Here is a 22979-nt window from a genome sequence, read left to right as displayed (position 1 = left end):
GCTGCATTACATTCTATGGGGGCTCTGCTGTATTACATTCTATGCTGGGCTGTATTACATTCTATGGGGGCTGTGCTGTATTACATTCTATGGGGGGGCTGCATTACATTCTATGGGGGGCTGTATTACATTCTATGGGGGCTACATTATATTCCATGGGGGGTTGTATTATATTCTGTCTGGAGGTTGGCTGTATTACATTCTATGGGGTGCTGTATTATATTCTACGGGGGGGGGCTGCATTACATTCTATGGGGGGCTGTATTACATTCTCTGGGGGCTACATTATATTCTATGGGGGTTGTATTATATTCTATGAGGGTGATTGCATCATACTCTATGAGGGGGCTACATTATATTCTATGGGGAGCTGCATTATACTATATGAGGAGGGCTGCATTGTATTCTATGGGGGGGCTACATTATATTCTATGAGGGGCTGCATTATGCTCTATGAGGGGGCTACCATATATATGCAGGGGCTGCATTATACTATATGAGGGGGCTGCATTATATTCTCTGGGGGGTTACATTATACTCAGGGGGCTACAATATATTCTGTGGGGTGGCTGCATTATACTCTGGAGTGGCATCATTATACTATATGTGGGCTGCATTATACTGTATCGAGGACTATGGGGAATACAATATACTATATGAAGAACTATGGGGTGCATTATACAATGGGAATTAACCCCTTCACCCCCGGAGCTTTTTCCATTTTTTCATTTTCGTTCCCCTCCTTCCCAGAGCCATAACTTTTTTATTTTTCCGTCAATATGGCCATGTGAGGGCTTATTTTTTGCGGGACGAGATGTACTTTTGAACAATACCATTGGTTTTACCATGCCGTGTAACAGAAAACAGGAAAAAAATTCCAAGTGTGATGAAATTGCAAAAAAAGTGCAATCTCACACTTGTTTTTTGTTTGGCTTTTTTGCTAGGTTCACCAAATGCTAAAACTCATCTGCCATTATGATTCTCCAGGTCATTACGAGTTCATAGACACCTAACATGTCTAGGTTATTTTTTATCTAAGTGGTGGAAAAAAATTCCAAAGTTTGCAAAAAAAATAAAATAAAAAATTGTGCGATTTTCCGATACCCGTAGCGTCTCCAATTTTCGTGATCTGGGGTCAGGTGAGGGCTTAGTTTTTCCGTGCTAAGCTGGCGTTTTTAATGATACCATTTTGGTGCAGATACATTCTTTTGATCGCCCGTTATTGCATTTTAATGCAATGTCGCGGCGACCAAAAAAACGTAATTTTGGCGTTTTGATTTTTTTTCTCGCTACGCCATTTAGCAGTCAGGTTAATCCTTTGTTTTTATTGATAGATCGGGCGATTCTGAACGCGACGATACCAAATATGTGTATGTTTGATTTTTTTTTTATTGTTTGATTTTGATTGGGGCGAAAGGGGGGTGATTTAAACTTTTATATATATATTTTTTTTTTATATTTTTGAATACTTTTTTTAAAAATTTTGGCATGCTTCAATAGCCTCCATAGGAGGCTAGAAGCATGCACTACACGATCGCCTCTGCTACATAGAGGTGAAGTACAGATCACCTCTATGTAGTAGAAATGGTCGTGTACTTTGAACGCCGACCACAGGGTGGCGCTCAAAGCATTCGGCCATCAACAACCATAGAGGTCTCAAGGAGACCTCTGGTTGTTATGGCAATGCATTGCTGACCCCCGATCATGTGACGGGGGTCAGCAGTGCGAGCACTTCCGGCCGCGCGGCCGGGAGCGCTAGTTAAATGCCGCTGTCAGCGCTTGACGGCGGCATTTAACTAGTTAATGGGCGCGGGCGGATTGCGATTCCACTCGCGCTCATTGCGCGCACATGTCAGCTGTACAAAACAGCTGACATGTCGTGGCTTTAAGGTGGGCTCAGCGCCGGAGCCCACCTTAAAGCAGGGGATCTGCCAGCTGACGTACTATTCCGTCAGCTGGCAGAAAGGGGTTAAATTGTACTACATGGATGACAATGGCGGTGCATTATACTATATGGAGCACTATGAGGAGTGTATTATACTATTTGGAGGACTGTGGCAGTACATTATACTATATGGAGGACTGAAGAGAGTATTATAATATATGGAGGACTATGGGGTGTATTATACTAAACAAGCAAAATGCTGCCTATTCATCGAGTGATTGGATTGTTTATGTGGGAACAGAAATCCTTGTTCTCAGCAGCACATCGTCGGTGTAAACTGTAGATGTGCTACTGATAACATGATACTGTATGGGGACAGATTGATCTAATTGTGATTGTTCTGTTCCCTTCAGTCTTTCTCAGTTGGTGTAAAGATCCCGGGAAACAAGCTAACGACTTCAGTATTGTCAATCACACTCGTATAGCGGCCTGAGATCAGCGCATGTAAATACAACAGAAATGCTTCGCAGGGAGATGAGGCAAGGATGATGATAGTTGTAGTTAGCACCCGGCGCCTGGGAATAGCGCTAACTCTACTGCTTTTCCCAGCCGCCAGAGCAATTAATTCTGGTATGTGTAATGATTTTTAGGGTTGATGTCAGCTGCCTAATGTCAGCTGCTATCAATCCCTGGTGTAAGTAATGGAGAGGTGTCTATCAGACACCCCCACTACTAGCCCAGACCTGGCGAGACCCAACGACTCTGAAGAGTGGTGACGGTAGTAACAATACCGGTCTTCACAGTAGCCGTGCTCAGTGCAAGACCCGGAATATCTGAAGAGCGTTGACGTTACTGATGCCACCGCTCTTCAGAGTCACCGGGTCTCGTGTTGCGCAGCGGAACCAAAAGTGGCTGTAGGCAAAGTTTATGGAGCATCAGAATGAGGTTCCATAGCCTTTGGTCGTCTCAATCCCTTCATTATCTACGATATCCAGTTATGTAAGTAAAGTAGCGGCTTTTCTTGGTACTGCAACTAAAAGTAATAAATAGGACTGAGCTGTAATGCTGGATACAGCTGTGATTATATGTTATATAGTCGTGTTAGGGTATGTTTCCACGGTCAGGAAACGCTGCTTGTTTGACGCTGCGCAGAGCTGCAGCGTCAAACAAGCAGCGTCCAGATGTTCCAGCATAGTGGAGGGGATTTTATGAAATCCCGTCTCCACTATGCGTGGAAACCCGCACGCGGCGGCCCTGCGACTCCGGACATGCTGCGCGTCTTTTCAGATCGCAGCATGTCCGTACACCTTGCGGGGACGCAGCGTCCCCGCAAGGCATATCACAGGGCGCTATGGGAGAGAGCGATCATCCCGGATGTGAAGAGTTAACACATCCGGCATGATCGCGTCCCAGAAAGGGGGCGGGGCTTAGCGCCGAGCGGCTTCGCCGCTGCGGCGATACCGCCGGCCATCCTGACAGTGGAAACATACCCTTACACTCCCCTCACTTCTTGTAACCTACAAGTGTACAAAGATATTATACAGTCACCATGTGACAAAGTGGGCCTGTGTAACTTCAAATGCCAGGGCTGAATTTTAGTTTCAGTCCGGCCCTGTCAAACACTGTAATGTTGGCCCCCCATTCAAGTGAATGGGGTAGGGGTCCGCTCAGGGCCGTATTTAGGGTTTCTGCTGCCCTAGGCACTTTTAGTGCTGCCTCCCCCTTTGGTGAGTATGACACTATCGGCAGTGATTTTAGCAAGAATCGTTGATGTGAAAGTCACCTTTTGCAGCAGATCCGTCAGTTTTTCTGCATGTGCCGCGTATCGGATTACTTACAGCAACACTGCGTTCGGCCTCATTCATTCCCTATGGGATTTGCGGCACTTGCCATGATCTGGCAAATGCGGTACCATACCTGCCAACTTGGGAAGGAGGTATAAAGTGCGCAAATTTTAGGCCACGCCTCTGACCACACCCATTTCACAACTAGTCACACCCATATCCACTTCCCAACCACAGCCATTTAGCACTGCTTATCACACTGTTTTATATACAATAATTATAAACGAAACAATATGGCCACAGTGCTCCATACTGTATAATAGCCACACATGATGCTCCATACTGTATAACGGCCACACGTGATGCTCCATACTGTATAATGGCCATTGGCCACACATGATGCTCCGTACTGTATAACGGCCACACATGATGCTCTATACTGTATAATGGCCACACATGATGCTCCATACTGTATAATGGCCACACATGATGCTCCATACTGTATAATGGCCACACATGATGCTCCATACTGTATAACGGCCACACATGATGCTCAATACTGTATAATGGCCACACATGATGCTCCATACTGTATAATGGCCACACATGATCCTCAATACTGTATAACGGCCACACATGATGCTCCATTCTGTATAATGGCCACACACAGTTCTCCATACTGTATAATGACCCCCCCTCCTGTATGCATGGCTCATATTCCCCCCCGTATGCATGGCTCATACTCCCCCCCCTGTATGCATGGCTTATATTCATTCCCCCCTGTATGCATGGCTCATATTCCACCTCCCCCCTGTATGTATGGCTCATCTCTCCACCCCCCCTGTATGCGTGGCTCATCTACCCCTCCCTCCCTGTATGCATGGGGGCTCTGGCTCATCTCCCATCCCCCCCTGTATGCGTGGCTCATCTCCCCCTCCCTCCCTGTATGCATGGTGGTTCTGGCTCATCTCCCATCCCCCCTGTATGCGTGGCTCATCTCCCCCTCCCTCCCTGTATCCATGGTGGCTCTGGCTCATCTCCCATCCCCCCTGTATGCGTGGCTCATCTCCCCCTCCGTGTATGCAGGGGTGGCTCAGGCTCATCTCCCATCCCCCCCTGTATGCGTGGCTCATCTCCCCCTCCCTCCCTGTATCCATGGTGGCTCTGGCTCATCTCCCATCCCCCCCGTATGCGTGGCTCATCTCCCCCTCCGTGTATGCAGGGGTGGCTCAGGCTCATCTCCCATCCCCCCCTGTATGCGTGGCTCATCTCCCCCTCCCTTCCTGTATCCATGGTGGCTCTGGCTCATCTCCCATCCCCCCCTATATGCGTGGCTCATCTCCCCCTCCGTGTATGCAGGGGTGGCTCAGGCTCATCTCCCATCCCCCCCTGTATGCGAGGCTCAGCTCCCCCTCCCTCCCTGTATGCATGGTGGCTCTGGCTCATCTCCCATCCCCCCTGTATGCGTGGCTCATCTCCCCCTCCCTCCCTGTATGCATGGTGGCTCTGGCTCATCTCCCATCCCCCCCTGTATGCGTGGCTCATCTCCCCCTCCCTCCCTGTATGCATGGTGGCATTGGTGGCTCTGGCTCGTCATCTCCCATCCCCCCCATGCATGGCTCATCGGCTGCCTGCCCCGCCGCTCCCCATCTATCTTGTGGCTGCCGCCTGCCGGGCTCCCCGATCCTCCTCCTCGGCTCCCCCCGTCCCTGGCTGTCATCATACTCACCTGGCTGTCACCTCACAGAAGAACGGAATCCTCCACCTCTGTGCTCTGTCCCGGCGCAGCACCCTCGTCGTCCTGTATGAGCGGTCAGGTGGTACCGCTCATTTAAGGTCATGAATATGCATGCTGTTGTGAATTTGGTTTTTGGGCTCCCCCGGTGGTCACTGGTGGTACTGGACTTGTGTGCTTCACTTTCTCTGTTCACCTGTTTCCATCAGGATATGGGAGTATCCTATTTAGCCTTGCTGCTCAGTTATTCTAGTGCCGGCCATCAATGTAACCAGAGCCTTTCTGTTGCATGTTCCTGCTTCTAGACTACTATCAGCTAAGTTGGACTCTTAGTCCTAAGTTTGTTTTGCATTTTTGTTCCAGTTCACAGTTATGTTATTTTTCTGTAGCTGGAAGCTCTTGTGGGCCGAAATTGCCACTCCGGTGTCATGAGTTGACACATGAGTCTTAAAGTAATTTCGGGATGGTATTTTAATAGGGTTTTCAGCTGACCGTGAAGTTCCCTATTGTATCTTCTTGCTATCTAGTAAGCGGACCTCGCTTTGCTGAACCTACCTTCATACTGCGTATGTCTTTTCCTCTGAACTCACCGTCAATATATGTGGGGGGCTTCTGTCTCCTTTTTGGGGGAATTTCCCTAGAGGTAAGCCAGGTCTGTCTTTTCCTCTATTAGGGTTAGTTAGTCCTCCGGCTGGCGCTAGGCGTCTAGGGATAAAACGTAGGTACGCCACCCGGCCACTGTTAGTTGTGTGGTAGGTTTAGCTCACGGTCAGCTCGAGATTCCATCACCCAAGAGCTGTTCTGTTATTTATGTTCTCTGACGTTCCCTTGCCATTGGGAACCATGACAGTATGGCCGGCCCAGTGTTAAAACCGTTGGCAGAAGAAAGGAGAGAAAAAGAAGTCTGCAGATTTTTTATTTTTTTTTTTCCCTCTGAGCTTGCTCTATAGTTGACTTAGTTGCATTTCTGCTCTAATTGCAGCCTTTGTCTCTCTCTCTCCTTCTAATCCTTGAATGGCTCTGATCTCACCTGATTAAAATGGATCCTCAGAGTTTGGCTACAGGTTTGAATAATCTTGCTACGAAGGTTCAAAATTTACAGGATTTTGTTATTCATGTTCCTATATCTGAACCTAGAATTCCTATACCAGAATTTTTCTCCGGGGATAGATCTCGTTTCCTGAATTTCAAAAATAATTGTAAATTATTTCTTTCCCTGAGATCTCGCTCCGCTGGAGATCCCGCACAGCAGGTTAGGATAGTAATTTCCTTGCTGCGGGGTGACCCTCAAGACTGGGCATTTGCATTGGCACCCGGGGATCCTGCGTTGCTCAATGTGGATGCGTTTTTTCTGGCTTTGGGGTTGCTTTATGAGGAACCTAACTTAGAGATTCAGGCTGAGAAAGCCTTGATGGCCCTATCTCAAGGGCAAGATGAAGCTGAAATATACTGCCAAAAATTTCGTAAATGGTCTGTGCTTACTCAGTGGAATGAGTGCGCCCTGGCGGCGAATTTCAGAGAGGGTCTCTCTGATGCCATTAAAGATGTTGTGGTGGATAGGTTGCATCGGATTTGGGGACAGGTGGTGGACAATTTGGAGTTGTCCCAGGAAAAGACTCGGCATTTTGCTAACCGCCGTCGTCGTGTTGGTCCTCGTCTTCGTGTTGGGGACTTGGTGTGGTTGTCTTCTCGTTTTGTCCCTATGAGGGTTTCTTCTCCTAAGTTTAAGCCTCGGTTCATCGGCCCGTATAAGATTTTGGAGATTCTTAACCCCGTGTCCTTTCGATTGGACCTCCCAGCATCTTTTTCTATCCATAATGTCTTCCATCGGTCATTATTGCGCAGGTATGAGGTACCGGTTGTGCCTTCCGTTGAGCCTCCCGCTCCGGTGTTGGTTGAGGGTGAATTGGAGTACGTTGTGGAGAAGATCTTGGACTCCCGTGTTTCCAGATGGAAACTTCAGTATCTGGTTAAGTGGAAGGGCTACGGTCAGGAGGATAATTCTTGGGTGACAGCCTCTGATGTTCATGCCTCTGATTTGGTCCGTGCCTTTCATAGGGCTCATCCTGATCGCCCTGGTGGTTCTTGTGAGGGTTCGGTGCCCCCTCCTTGAGGGGGGGGTACTGTTGTGAATTTGGTTTTTGGGCTCCCCCGGTGGTCACTGGTGGTACTGGACTTGTGTGCTTCACTTTCTCTGCTCACCTGTTTCCATCAGGATATGGGAGTATCCTATTTAGCCTTGCTGCTCAGTTATTCTAGTGCCGGCCATCAATGTAACCAGAGCCTTTCTGTTGCATGTTCCTGCTTCTAGACTACTATCAGCTAAGTTGGACTCTTAGTCCTAAGTTTGTTTTGCATTTTTGTTCCAGTTCACAGTTATGTTATTTTTCTGTAGCTGGAAGCTCTTGTGGGCCGAAATTGCCACTCCGGTGTCATGAGTTGACACATGAGTCTTAAAGTAATTTCGGGATGGTATTTTAATAGGGTTTTCAGCTGACCGTGAAGTTCCCTATTGTATCTTCTTGCTATCTAGTAAGCGGACCTCGCTTTGCTGAACCTACCTTCATACTGCGTATGTCTTTTCCTCTGAACTCACCGTCAATATATGTGGGGGGCTTCTGTCTCCTTTTTGGGGGAATTTCCCTAGAGGTAAGCCAGGTCTGTCTTTTCCTCTATTAGGGTTAGTTAGTCCTCCGGCTGGCGCTAGGCGTCTAGGGATAAAACGTAGGTACGCCACCCGGCCACTGTTAGTTGTGTGGTAGGTTTAGCTCACGGTCAGCTCGAGATTCCATCACCCAAGAGCTGTTCTGTTATTTATGTTCTCTGACGTTCCCTTGCCATTGGGAACCATGACAGCATGCATATTCATGACCTATATTCATGACCTTAATCAGCGGTACCATGTGACCGCTCACACAGCGAGGGAGCAGTCACTGAGAGCAGACCAGGCGTCGCTGGAGCAGGTGAGGTGAGTATGCATCAATCATACTGTGTATGGGGAAGGAGGCAGCGGTGGGGGGGCGGCGGGGGGGCTTAAGCCTTAAGGTGACCCCACCCGGACCGGACTTTAAAAAAAAACCACACACCTGCTCAGGTGCCGCCCCCCCCCCCCCCGCCCTAGGCACGTGCCCTCACGTGCCTAGTGGCAAATACGGCCCTGGGTCCGCTCTGCTGGATGACAGGCTGCATGGATGTAGTGGTAGTAAGAACAGTAGTGGCATTTGCATCAAGGCCACATCTGACCAACTGCTATGACCTCTCAGTTTTGCGAGTCAAACAATTGTTTCCAATACAAAGTCACACAATTGTTTAATAGGCATTGTGAAAACCACTGCATCACCTGGCTGCTGAAGTGCACAGCCCCATAGCATAGGTACCAGGGGGGCAGAGGGTGCGGTGGCCCCGGGCCCACCGATCACAGGGGCCCACCCGGAGCTACACTATCCTTAACTTTTTCAGCGTGCACAGCCTGCCGATATAGTTAAGCTCTGAGGTAGAGCAGGGAGACACATATCCCTGCACTACTGCAGGCAGTGGCCGTGGAGAGGCAGAAGAGCATATGATCCCCCGGGACGCTGGGTGCGGACACGGTACCTGTGACAGCTGCAGACATGACCACATTGCATGCCGCAGAGCTGTCAGGACCATGGCGCTGCTTCTTCAGTCCAGAGAGGACAAGGACAGGACGCAGTGGTGCTGTAACAGCTCACCCTTCTGTCTGCACCGTGCAGTGAGGAGGCGGCAGGACACTGCTCCCTTCTTGATATGACCCTGCGGGATTCTTGTCCTGTATCTGCAGTCTCTATCTGAGACACAGTACATTTATGGCGGCTGCTTGAACTTTTAAACAGATCTGGCCACTGTCAGTGCGAGTTGCCCAAGCATCACCCGATCTGTAAAGGACTTCAGAGCAGCTGCCATAAATCTCATGGTTCTTCAGATTGAGACTGGTCAGTAATGTGCACTGATAGACGTGACCCTATATATACAGATATATATAATGCAAATATCCCCATCCGTGGGGTCCTGCAGCCGAGGTCACTGACAAGACTGGTCAGTATATATACCTTGGATTTACTGATATGAGATCATACAGACACTGATCTGATAGGATATATATATATATATATATATATATATATATATATATATATATATATATATATATATATATATATATACACACTCACCGGCCACTTTATTAGGTACACCTGTCCAACTTCTTGTTAACACTTAATTTCTAATCAGCCAATCACATGGCGGCAACTCAGTGCATTTAGGCATGTAGACATGGTCAAGACAATCTCCTGCAGTTCAAACCGAGCATCAGTATGGGGAAGAAAGGTGATTTGAGTGCCTTTGAACGTGGCATGGTTGTTGGTGCCAGAAGGGCTGGTCTGGGTATTTCAGAAACTGCTGATCTACTGGGATTTTCACGCACAACCATCTCTAGGGTTTACAGAGAATGGTCCGAAAAAGAAAAAAAATCCAGTGAGCGGCAGTTCTGTGGGCGGAAATGCCTTGTTGAGGCCAGAGGTCAGAGGAGAATGGGCAGACTGGTTCGAGCTGATAGAAAGGCAACAGTGACTCAAATCGCCACCCGTTACAACCAAGGTAGGCCTAAGAGCATCTCTGAACGCACAGTGCGTCGAACTTTGAGGCAGATGGGCTACAGCAGCAGAAGACCACACCGGGTACCACTCCTTTCAGCTAAGAACAGGAAACTGAGGCTACAATTTGTACAAGCTCATCGAAATTGGACAGTAGAAGATTGGAAAAACGTTGCTTGGTCTGATGAGTCTCGATTTCTGCTGCGACATTCGGATGGTAGGGTCAGAATTTGGCGTAAACAACATGAAAGCATGGATCCATCCTGCCTTGTATGGAGCATCTTTGGGATGTGCAGCTGACAAATCTGCGGCAACTGTGTGATGCCATCATGTCAATATGGACCAAAATCTCTGAGGAATAGTGTTGACCGATACCGTCCGATACTTGAAAGTATCGGTATCGGAAAGTATCGGCCGATACCGGCAAAGTATCGGATCCAATCCGATACCGATACCCGATACCAATACAAGTCAATGGGACTCAAGTATCGGACGGTATCCCTGATGGTTCCCAGGGTCTGAAGGAGAGGAAACTCTCCTTCAGGCCCTGGGATCCATATTAATGTGTAAAAGAAAGAATTAAAATAAAAAATATTGCTATACTCACCTCACCGAGGGAAGCGGCAGCGTTCTTTGTTTAAAATTCGCGCGTTTACTTCCTTACGTGAAGTCCCGGCTTGTGATTGGTCGCGTGCCGCCCATGTGGTGGCGACGCAACCAATCACAGCAAGCCGTGACGTAATTTCAGGTCCTTCAGTATTTTAAAATTACGTTCCGGCTTTGTGATTGGCCGCGTCGCTGTCACATGGGCGACGCGACCAATCACAAGCCGTGACGTCACGGGAGGCTGGACACGCGCGCATTTTAAAATGCGCGCGTGTCCAGCCTCCCGTGACGTCCCGGCTTGTGATTGGTTGCGTCGCCCATGTGGCGGCGACGCAACCAATCACAGCAAGCCGTGACGTAATTTCAGGTCATTCAGTATTTTAAAATTACGTTCCGGCTTTGTGATTGGCCGCAGAGCTTGGAAGGGAAGGAGCGCCATTTGACTTTTCAATGCAAAATTGACTGGAATTGAGATGAGACGCCATGTTGCGTTTGGAGAGCCCCTGATGTGCCTAAATACTGAAACCCCCTACAAGTGACACCATTTTAGAAAGTAGACCCTCTAAGGAACTTATCTAGATGTGTGGTGAGCACTTTGACCCACCAAGTGCTTCATAGAAGTTTATAATGCAGAGCCGTAAAAATAAAAAATCATATTTTTTCACAAAAATTACCTTTTCGCCCCCAATTTTTTATTTTCCCAAGGGTAAGAGAAGAAATTGGACCACAAAAAATGTTGTGCAATTTGTCCTGAGTACGCTGATACCCCATATGTGGGTGTAAACCATTGTTTGGGCGCATGGCAGAGCTTGGAAGGGAAGGAGCGCCATTTGACTTTTCAATGCAAAATTGACTGGAATTGAGATGGGACGCCATGTTGCGTTTGGAGAGCCCCTGATGTGCCTAAACATTGAAACCCCCCACAAGTGACACCATTTTGGAAAGTAGACCCCCTAAGGAACTTATCTAGATGTGTTTTGAGAGCTTTGAACCCCCAAGTGTTTCACTACAGATTATAACGCAGAGCCGTGAAAATATATATATATTTTTTTTTCACAAAAATGATTTTTTAGCCCCCAGTTTTGTATTTTCACAAGAGTAACAGGATAAATTAGACCCCAAAAGTTGTTGTCCAATTTGTCCTGAGTACGCTGATACCCCATATGTGGGGGGGAACCACTGTTTGGGCGCATGACAGAGCTCAGAAGGGAAGGAGCGCCATTTGGAATGCAGACTTAAATGGATTGGTCAGCAGCCGTCACGTTGCATTTGCAGAGCCCCTGATGTACCCAAACAGTACAAACCCCCCACAAGTGACTCCATATTGGAAACTAGACCTCCAAAGGAACTTATCTAGATGTGTTGTGAGAACTTTGAACCCCCAAGTGTTTCACAAAAGTTTATAGTGCAAAGCCGTGAAAATAAAAATTCTTTTTTTTTTTCACAAAAATGATTTTTTAGCCCCCAGTTTTGTATTTTCACAAGGGTAACAGGATAAATTAGACCCCAAAAGTTGTTGTCCAATTTGTCCTGAGTACGCTGATACCCCATATGTGGGGGGGAACCACTGTTTGGGCGCATGACAGAGCTCGGAAGGGAAGGAGTGCCATTTGGAATGCAGACTTAAATGGATTGGTCTGCAGGCGTCACGCTGCATTTGCAGAGCCCCTGATGTACCCAAACAGTACAAACCCCCCACAAGTGACCCCATATTGGAAACTAGACCTCCCAAGGAACTTATCTAGATGTGTTGTGAGAACTTTGAACCCCCAAGTGTTTCACTACAGTTTATAACGCAGAGCCGTGAAAATAAAACATCTTTTTTTTTCTCACAAAAACGATTTTTAGCCCCACAAATTTTTAATTTTCCCAAGGATAACAAGAGAACTTGGACCCCAGAAGTTGTTGTTCAATTTGTCCCGAGTACGCTGATAACCCATATGTTGGGGTAAACCCCTTTTTGGGCGCACGGGAGAGCTCGGAAGGGAAGGAGCACTGTTTTACTTTTTCAACGCAGAATTGGCTGGAATTGAGATTGGACGCCATGTCGCGTTTGGAGAGCCCCTGATGTGCCTGGACAGTGAAAACTCCCCATTTCTACCTGAAACCCTAACCCAAACACACCCCTAACCCTAATCCCAACGGTAACCCTAACCACACCCCTAGCCCTGACACACCCATAATTCTAATCCCAACCCTAATCCAAACCGTAAATGTAATTCAAACCCTAACCCTAACTTTAGCCCCAACCCTAACCCTAACTTTAGCCCCAACCCTAACCCTAACTTTACCTCCAACCCTAGCCCTAACCCTAACTTTAGCCCCAACCCGAACCCTAGCCCTAACCCTAACTCTAGCCCTAACCCTAACCCTAGCCCTAATGGGAAAATGGAAATAAATACATTTTTTTAATTTTATTATTTTTCCCTAACTAAGGGGGTGATGAAGGAGGGTTTGATTTACTTTTATAGCGTTTTTTCATATCGGATTTTTATGATTGGCAGCTGTCACACACTAAAAGACGCTTTTTACAGCAAAAAAGTTTTTGCGTCTCCATATTTTGAGACCTATAATTTTTCCACATTTTGCTCCACAGAGTCATGTGAGGTGTTGTTTTTTGCGGGACGAGTTGACGTTTTTATTGGTAACATTTTCGGACACGTGACCCTTTTTGATCACTTTTTATTCCGATTTTTGTGAGGCAGTATGACCAAAAACCTGCTATTCATGAATTTCTTTTGGGAGAGGCGTTTATACCGTTCCGTGTTTGGTAAAATTGATAAAGCAGTTTTATTCGACGGGTCAGTACGATTACAGCGATATCTCATTTATATCATTTTTTTATGTTTTGGCGCTTTTATACGATAAAAACTATTTTATAGAAAAAATAATTATTTTAGTATCGCTTTATTCTCAGGACAATAACTTTTTAATTTTTTTGCTGATTATGCTGTATGGCGGCTTGTTTTTTGCGGGACAAGATGACGTTTTCAGCGGTACCATGATTATTTATATCAGTCTTTTTGATCGCGTGTTATTCCACTTTTTGTTCGGCGGTATGGTAATAAAGCGTTGTTTTTTGCCTCGTTTTTTTTTTTTTTTTTCTTACGGTGTTTACTGAAGGGGTTAACTAGTGGGGCAGTTTTATAGGTTGGGTCGTTACGGACGCAGCGATACTAAATATGTGTACTTTTATTGTTTGGTTTTTTTATTTAGATAAAGAAATGTATTTATGGGAATAATATATATTTTTTTATTATTATTTATTTAGGAATTTTTATTTTTTTATTTTTTTTTACACATGTGGAAAAATTTTTTTTTTACTTTGTCCCAGGGGGGGACATCACAGATCGATGATCTGATAGTGTGCAGTGTGCACAGCACTCTGTCAGATCACCGATCTCACTTACATCGGTGCAGGCTTACCAGCGTCTGCTCTGAGCAGGCGCTCGGTAAGCCACCTTTCTCCCTGCAGGACCCGGATGCCGCGGCCATCTTGGATCCGGGACCTGCAGGGAGGAAGGAGGCAGGAGACCTTCGGAGCAACGCGATCACATCGCGTTGCTCCGGGGGTCTCAGGGAAGCCCGCAGGGAGCCCCCTCCCTGCGCGATGCTTCCCTATACCGCCGGTACACTGCGATCATGTTTGATCACGGTATGCCGGGGGTTAATGTGCCGGGGGCGGTCCGTGACCGCTCCTGGCACATAGTGCCGGATGTCAGCTGCGATAGGCAGCTGACACCCAGCCGCGATCGGCCGCGCTCCCCCCGTGAGCGCGGCCGATCGCGTATGACGTACTATCCCGTCACCCGGAATTAAGTCCCAGGTCACCTTGACGGGATAGTACGTCATACGGGATTAAGGAGTTAACAGAATAACAGAACTTAATATTTGGTACAGAAAACTTTGTTTGTAATTACAGAGGTCAGACGTTTCCTGCAGTTCTTGACCAAGTTTGCACACACTGCAACAGGGATTTTGGCCCACTCCTCCATACAGATTTTCTCCAGATCTTTCAGGTTTCAGGGCTGTGGCTGGGCAACATTGAGTTTCAGCTCCCTACAAAGATTTTCTATTGGGTCCAGGTCTGGAGACTGACCATGCCACTCCAGGATCTTGTAATGCTTCTTATGGAGCCACTCTTTAGTTGCCCTGGCTGTGTGTTTTGGGTCATTGTCATGTTGGAAGTCCCAGTCACGACCCATCTTCAATGCTCTTACTGAGTGAAGAAGGTTGTTGGCCAAAATCTTGCAATACATGACCCCATTCATCATCCATTCAGCACAGTGCAGTCGTTTTGTCCCCTTTGCAGAAAAGACCCCTCAAAGTATGATGTTTCCCCCTCAATGCCTCACAGTTGGGTTGGGGTTTTTGGGGTTGTACTCATCCTTTTAACTCCAAACATAGCGAGTGGAGTTGATACTAAAAACTTCTACTTTGGTCTCATCTGACCACATGACCTTCTCCCATGCCTCCTCATAATCATCCAGATGGTCATTGGTGAACTTCAAACGGGCTTGTGCTAGATTTTAATCCATGAGGGTGTAGTGTATTACTAAAGGTAATGTTTGAGACTGTGGTCCCAGCTCTCTTCAGGTCAATGACCAAGTTGTCCTGTGTAGTTCTAAGCAGATTCCTGACCTTTCTCAGAATCATCCTTACCCCACGAGGTGAGATCTTGCATGGAGCCCCAGTCAGAGGAAGATTGACAGTCATCTTGTGTATTTTCCATTTTCAAAAAATTGTGGCAACAGTAGTTGCCGTCTAACCCACCTGCTTGCCTATTGTCCTGTAGCTCTTCCCAGCCTTCTACAAACGTACAATTTTGTCTTTGGTGTCCTTAGACAGCTCTTTGGTCTTGGCCATGGTGGAGAGATTTGAGTATGATTGAGTGTATGGACAGGTGTCTTTTATACAGGTAACGAGTTCAAACAGGTTAAATTAATGCAGGTAATGAGTGCAGAGAAGGAGGCTTCTCCAAGAAAAACTAACAGGTCTGTGAGAGCCAGAATACTTGCTTGTTGGTAGGTGATCAAATACCCCATTCTGTAGTGGCTAAATCTAAAGCGCAGTAACCTGGAGGTGGAGCACAGGTGTAGCGGTGCTGATAGTGCGTCTGGCCCCTTTTTTTTCTTTCTCTTGTTGTAAAAATAGATAGAAATTCCATTATCCTAAAATCACCCTAAAATGTCTGTTGCATTCCTTACCTCAGCTTTTTTACAGGCTATGAAAGTCTATCCTGATTGGCTGCACAATACATAGTCATGTGACAGTTGCAGAGCATTATAGAAAAGCCTAGGTGGTGATGCCTGAGGTCATGTCAGTGACTGATGCAATCTTCTGTAATGTGTAAACTCCTGACAGGCATTTTCTTAAGTAATTCACTTAAAATGATTTGTAAATTGTTAAAATTTCCTGAGAACTGAAAATATAATTAAATTCAACACAAATTCTATTTGCGTCAAATCAATCTGCTCATCTCTAGTGGCCAATACTAAATCCGCCCACATAGTCCAAAAACGTTTTGGGGCAAAACAGCCAAACTTGTTGTCAAACACTGAAATATTTTTTGCTAGACATTGATGATTTTAAAACAATAAATGGAGGCATACTCACCTCAAAGAAACACCGCAATGGAGGTCTGCAACAGCTCTAGAATACGCTCTTATCAGAAGCCACCAGCACCGCTGACGCATGCGAATGGCTGCGATGGTGAGATGATCAGATCATCACACCATGATCGCCGGCATGTTTACAGGGGTAGATAAATGTCAACAGTGCTCCTACAGAAGCTCCGTCACCATTAATCTACCAGTGTAAAAGCACTATAGGTAGCCACCAAACAACTTGATCCTTTCCACTTGTTACATACTGAGTTCTTTACATACTCACCTGCATGTCGACAGGAGAAAGCAAATACAATGATATCATCAAAACTCCACGTAAAGTCTTCATGTGGAGGGTAGAACTGTAGATTCATGGAGGCTTCCTTTCGAAGATCAATAAGCATTGTTGAATGAATCATTGGGACGGCAAAACAGCCCTGTCTCTTCCATTCTCTTAAAAGAACATAGTCCGGGGTTCTTTTATAATAACCCTAAAAATAATAGTTAAAAAATGGATTGAAAATCAAAATGCTGAAAATGTAAACAAAAGTTAAAAAGTAACTTTAGTTCAGATTTATCAAACTATATAAAAGAATGTTGTATTTTGCTCTTGAAAAACTAAAGCTACACTGTGATTGGTTGCTACGGATAAAAAATAAACACATTTTCTTTTTTGCTTTTGTTACATCACTGCTTCATACTATTACATAATCTTAATCTTAGTGGTTTACGAGCGATGTGGTCCTACAGGGGGGCATCACCTGTCATTTATGAAGGGGGCACCACTGACTGATGACCTGGGCACACGGCGCTCACGTGTCTCACCGTGCAGTATTGGACAGTGATATTTAGGCATACAACTAGTATTGCTATGTGTGAATTAAATGGTAAACCATAAGGAAAGGAGCAAGTATATTTTAATATATTATACAGTGATGTCAACCTGGAAGAGGCGATCATGGCAAAAATGGGTGGCTCTTTGAAGGGTGTGGACCATATTAAAGACCCCTAAATTAAATGAGACCCCAGATCAGGCCAAATACTTCTACTCCAAGCCAATACTCTTACTTCATCCACTGCACACATCTACAATCATCTCCTCATAGCCAAGATGATCATGTGAGCTACCACTCTCTTCTACTAGAGACAACACAAGGCGGGGGGAGTCGTATCCATTCTTTTGGGTATGCCACTGACTACCTGCTCTCCTGGCCAGCAAACTGTTCTGCAGCTGAGGGATTCTCCCGACACCGAGAGTACTCTGGAGTGACCCTATTACTATCATAATTTATTATTATTAGTAGTAGTAGTATTATTAATGAGTATACTTTTTTAAATCATCGGAGACTAAAAACTTAGGAACTCCCGAAAAAACTGAGTGAACTGACATGTCTGATGATTCATGCAGCTGGTGAGCTTTATATATTCTGGCACTTTAAACACATTTGTTAAAAGAGAAATCGCATGAAAAATAGCTGGAGGATCTGGAAACACCTTGAAGTTCATAATACAGGAAATCTTCACATGAGCGAATTTGAAGTTACTATCTCGCATTTGTGACATTTGATCATGTTTTGTTAGATGATATTGTGTAGAGGGTAAAATTGCAAAGTGCTTGTAAAAATACACAACTTCATTCTCAAGAACAAAAAGGCTTTATAATTTCGCCTAGGTGATCTCGGCCACCTCTGCAGCCTATCAGAAAAAAAAAACTGGTTTTCTTAACAAGAAGAGCACATTTACAAGGTATTTGCTACATACAGTGAGGAAAATAAGTATTTTATGACAGTGATCTTGTGTTTCTTCCATTTTCTAATAATTGTGCCAACAGTTGTTGCCTTCTCACCAAACTACTTGCCTATTGTCCTGTAGCCCATCCCATCCTTGTGCAGGTCTACAATTTTGTCCCTGGTGTCCTTAGACAGCTCTTTGGTCTTGGCCATGGTGGAGAGGTTGGAGAGTAATTGATTGTGTGGACAGGTGTCTTTTATACAGGCAACGAGTTCAAACAGGTAAAATAAAGGTAAAGAGAGTAGAGTAGGAGGCTTCTTAAAGAAAAACTAACAGGTCTGTGAGAGCCAGAATTCTTGCTGGTTGGTAGGTGATCAAATACTTATTTCATGCAATAAAATGCAATTTGATTATGTAAAAATCATACAATGTGATTTTCTGTATTTTTTTTTAGATTCTGTCTCTCACAGTTGAAGTGTGCCTATGATAAAAATTACTGACCTCTCCATTCTTTGTAGGTGGGAAAACTTGCAAAATTGGCAGTGTATCAAATACTTATTTTCCCCACTGTAGCTTTAAAGGGAACCTGTCACCAGAAAAAAATGCTATTAACCTGCAGATACGGGGTTAATCTGCAGGTTAATAGCGTTATTAACCTGCTCGGCTCCTGCACTTAGCCAAACGCTGTGGGAGAAAATGAACTTTATTACCCAAGCAGAGTTCAGCGTTCAGTCTCGGTGGCGGCGCTGGTTCAGTCACCACTGAGTATACAGAGCAGCAGCAGTAACCATAATTTACAGTCGCTCAGCACTGGGGCCAGCTGTCAGTCAGGGTCGGGGGTGGGGATACAGCAGCTGCTCTGTATACTCAGAGCGGTTACTGAACGCCCGAGCGCTGCCAGGGGAATAAAGTTCATTTTGTTCCCGCAGTTCGGTTAAGTGCAGGTGCCTGGTAGGTCGCTAATGCTATTAACCTGCAGATTAACCCCATATCTACAAGTAAATAGCATTTTTTCTGGTGACAGGTTCTCTTTTAAGGTACCGTCACACTCAGTGACGCTGCAGCGATATAGACAACGAGCCGATCGCTGCAGCGTCGCTGTTTAGGTCGCTGTAGAGACGTCAAACACAGCAGCTCCACAACTATGCAGGAGCGATCCTGTGACGTAATGGTGACTCACTTATCGTTCTCACAGGTCGTTAGCTCCATGTAAAACATTGCTGACATCGTTGTTTTTGCTGTCAAACATGACGATACACGCCGATCTGACGACCAAATAAAGTTCTGGACTTCTAGCTCCGACCAGCGATATCACAGCAGGATCCAGATCGCTGCTGCGTGTCAAGCACAACGAGATCGCTAACCAGGACGCTGTAACGTCACGGATCGTTGTCGTTCTCGTTGTAAAGTTGCTGAGTGTGAAGGTACCTTAAGTCTGCCTGCAATCCTTTAATGCTGCAGAGGCAACAGGGAAGAGCATAGCGTTCAGACTGCCACTGATATGAACTGTCACTCATCAGAAGAACGCCGCTCCCAGCAAGCAGAAAGTCGGGAGGCAAAGGAGCAGTGTACTCCTGAAGAAATAAGTTTGGACAACCCCTTTGATATAGTAGCATAAACAGAGCTTTTGAATAGAAATAGATTTCAAATCAAGAAACTCAAGGCAAAAAATGAATTATGCATATACAGCCCAGCAGTTTCACATTGTGGACAGTGTGAAGCAGTGACCGGTGTTATATGCGAGGGTCCCCATGTGTCCTCCAGGATGCGCACAGAAGCGTATAATTATGCATATACAGCCCAGCAGTTTCACATTGTGGACAGTGTGAAGCAGTGACCGGTGTTATATGCGAGGGTCGCTATGTGTCCTCCAGGATGGGCACAGAAGCGTATAGAGGCCGCGGGAGTGCATTGCAGTCACAGGTATAGCGGTGATTGCAATGCAAAATAAAAGTAAGTGTTGGTCTTGGGCAAGCTATTTGTCCAAGGCAGATTTAGGAAAACCTGCCATGGGGCTTTTATTTTTTGAAACGGACTACAAGATGGAAGTGGGGCAGTCTGTTTCCTTCCTGCAGCAAAGGGTTGAGTGTGCCAGTTTGGTTTTGCAACCGTGCAGAGCAGAAGGCTCTGCAGAGCTCCACCTGTGTGAGGAAACACAGGGCCAAGCAGAGCCAGAAGGCCTGGCAACCTCAGCATACATGGTGGTGCAGTTGTCAACGGCAACCAGTCTCGGTCACGGACTGTCTTTGTTTCCTGGCTGCAATCCGGAGGATCCTATTTACTTTGTGTTTGTGAGTACACTGATCATTAAAAGAGACTTTGTTTTTGAACTTTCCTGGGTCACTGCCTGGTCTGTCACACTGCACCAACCCCGCTGCACTACATATGGTTGGAGAATGCGGGCAGTGTAAACTGAAGCATACCCAAAGCGTGCTGCATGTCCGTAATTAAGCCTGTAACGCCACAGTTCAAGCCTGCTGACAAGATGGAGGAATACTCAAGCAGTTGGCCCTCACACAACAGCAGCAGCTGCAGTTCCAGTGGTAACAACAAGAGCAGCAACTGCAGTTTCAGCGGCAACAAAAAGAGCAATGGCAGCAGGAGCAGCAGCAATGGCAGCAGGAGAAGCTCCAATTGCAGCAGCACAATCACCAGCAGCAGCTGCTGCATCTGCAGCAGCAGAAAACAAATGAGCTGATCCTGCAACAGATTTCAGATCTGCAAGAGGCGCCCTCGCCAGCTATCCCGATCCGTTCTGAGGCCCGGTACCAAGACCGGACAGCGCTGAGGAAGATGAGTCCTGAGTTTGATATGGAAGCCTTCCCTATCATGTTCAAGTGCACAGCAGAGCAGGAGAGCTTGTCGATGTCACAGTGGGCTGAAGTGGTGGCCCCATTCATGACTGGAGATGCCCAGAAATCCTACCTGGACCTCAGTTGGGAGGGTGCCCTGGACTATGAGAAGCTGAGAGGTGAGATCCTTGCCTGCCTGGGGGTTACCACATATGTACGTACACAACGGGTATTCCAGTGGTCTTTTGTGGAGTCTCACCCGGCCGGTCTTAGACATATGACTTGCTGCAGCTGGTAAAAAAAATGGCTCCAGCCCGAGACCTTGGCTCCTTTCCGGGTGTGGCAAGGGGACCTGGACACTCTGGACCAGGACTGGTTGAGTGGTATACAGCCACTCAGGACTTTATATGGGACACTGCTCCACTTCAGCTGTCACGTAAGGCCCTGCCAGCCCAGGAGCCTGGGAAAGTCCATGACCCTCCACTGGGGCCAATCCAGACCGAGCCTGTACTGAAGGGGTATCCTGAAGGGAGAGTGACAACAGACCCGTGTCCCCTAAATCGGCCCCAAGTCCACTCATGCCGCAGCTATTAAGTGTTGGCGGTGCCAAGGACCTGGATATGTGGCTGCCAACTGCCCCCTAACAACAGAACCCATGGACTGCAGGTAAACTCGCTGAGTATCTATGCACACTCAGCCCATCTGCACCGCAACTACAGGCACCACCAGCAGCGAGCCCCAACTGTTCCCAATATTCACCAATGGGTACCAGATGGTGGCATTCTTGGACTCGGGGAGCTTAGTGACTCTGGTCCATGGGTCCCCTGTTGCCGGGGACAACCTCAATGGACAAAGTGGGGGTGGTGTGTATCCATGGGGAACTCCGAGAGTACCCGACCACAGAGATTATTTTTTCCACACCGTATAGAGATATCAAACGTGGTGGGAGTGGTGAAGACCATTCCATATGGGACTGTGTTTGGAAGAGACTTGCCCCTATTCTGGTCCCTGTGGGACACCAGGGTTAACCCTCCCAAGGTAAAGGTTATTCCGGGTGAGAAACCCGAAGATCCAGAGTCAGGGATACCTGCTGTAGGGGTCGCCAACCTAGGGACAGAGTGTAACTCCAATAGGTTTCCGCTAGAGGTATTAGCAGGAGAGGTCGAGGAGACCCCACCGATTCCCAAGCTGGAAGTTTCCCCTGGTAAGTTCGGGACAGTGCAGCTCCAGGATCCCACACTGGCACAGGCATGTTAAAGGGTGGTGGAAATAAATAGGGTGGCTCAGATCCCTGGGGCAGAAACATTTTTCCTTGCATGGATGTGAACCAATACTTGTTGTATAGGGTTGATAAAATCCGAGGTGAAGTGGTAGAACAGTTGGTGGTGCCCCAGTCATACCATCGGGCCGTGCTAGGGATGGTACACACACACATGCTGGGAGGACACTTAGGGGTAAAGAAAACCCAAGAACACATACTGCAGCGGTTCTTTTGGCCCGGAGTGTATGCAGAGGTACAGTGGTATTGTGAGTCGTGTCCCGAGTGTGAACTAACCACACCCATTGCAAAGTTCCGGAGTACATTGGTGCCTCTACCCATCATAGAGGTACCCTTTCAGCGGGTAGCAATGGATTTGGTGGGGCCTATAGTGAAATCTGCCTGGGTACCAAGAGGCGATACCACTTCACCACACCTAAGCAAAACTAATCGTCCGCGAGCTATTTGCAATGTTTTGTCACCTTGGGCTGCCAAAGGAGATCCTTACCGATCAGGGGACTGCTTTTAAGTCCAAGGTGACTAGGGAGCTATGTAAGCTGCTCCAGATCAAACAACTACGTATGTTGGTGTACCATCCACAAACCGACAGGTTGGTGGAGAGATTTAATAAGACCATTAAATCCATGCTTAAAAAGGTTGTCTCCAAGGATGGGAGGGATTGGGACATGTTATTGACGTATATAATGTTGGCTCTCCGCAAGGTACCACAGGCGTCCACAGGTTTTGCCCCGTTTGAGCTATTGTATGGCAGGCATCCGAGGGAGATGCTAGACATAGCCAAGGAGATATGGGAACAGGAGCCAACTCCACATCAGAGTGTGATCGAACACGTGGCAAGCATGCAGGACCGGATTGCTGCCATCAGGCCCATAATCGAACAGTGTCCGACATTTCTGATATTAAATCAATTCCACGTCACTTTAGGTTGCACCACAAATGCGACGCGAGACT

General features: G+C 46.7%; 1 protein-coding gene across 1 annotated transcript in view; it reads right to left on the bottom strand.

Annotated features, from left to right (window-relative positions):
* Positions 1–22979, bottom strand: part of COLGALT2 (collagen beta(1-O)galactosyltransferase 2) — a 248408-nt gene that overhangs the window by 105658 nt on the left and 119771 nt on the right. Inside the window, exon 5 of the mRNA XM_077278788.1 lies at positions 16513–16717. Within this exon, the coding sequence (XP_077134903.1) occupies positions 16513–16717 (205 nt within the window). The remainder of the gene's footprint in view (positions 1–16512; positions 16718–22979) is intronic.

The sequence above is a fragment of the Ranitomeya variabilis genome, chromosome 8 (genome assembly GCF_051348905.1).
Source record: "Ranitomeya variabilis isolate aRanVar5 chromosome 8, aRanVar5.hap1, whole genome shotgun sequence".
Classification (NCBI taxonomy): domain Eukaryota; kingdom Metazoa; phylum Chordata; class Amphibia; order Anura; family Dendrobatidae; genus Ranitomeya; species Ranitomeya variabilis.
The sequence above is the reverse complement of the archived record's forward strand: the minus strand, read 5'-3'. Positions and strand labels throughout refer to the sequence as shown.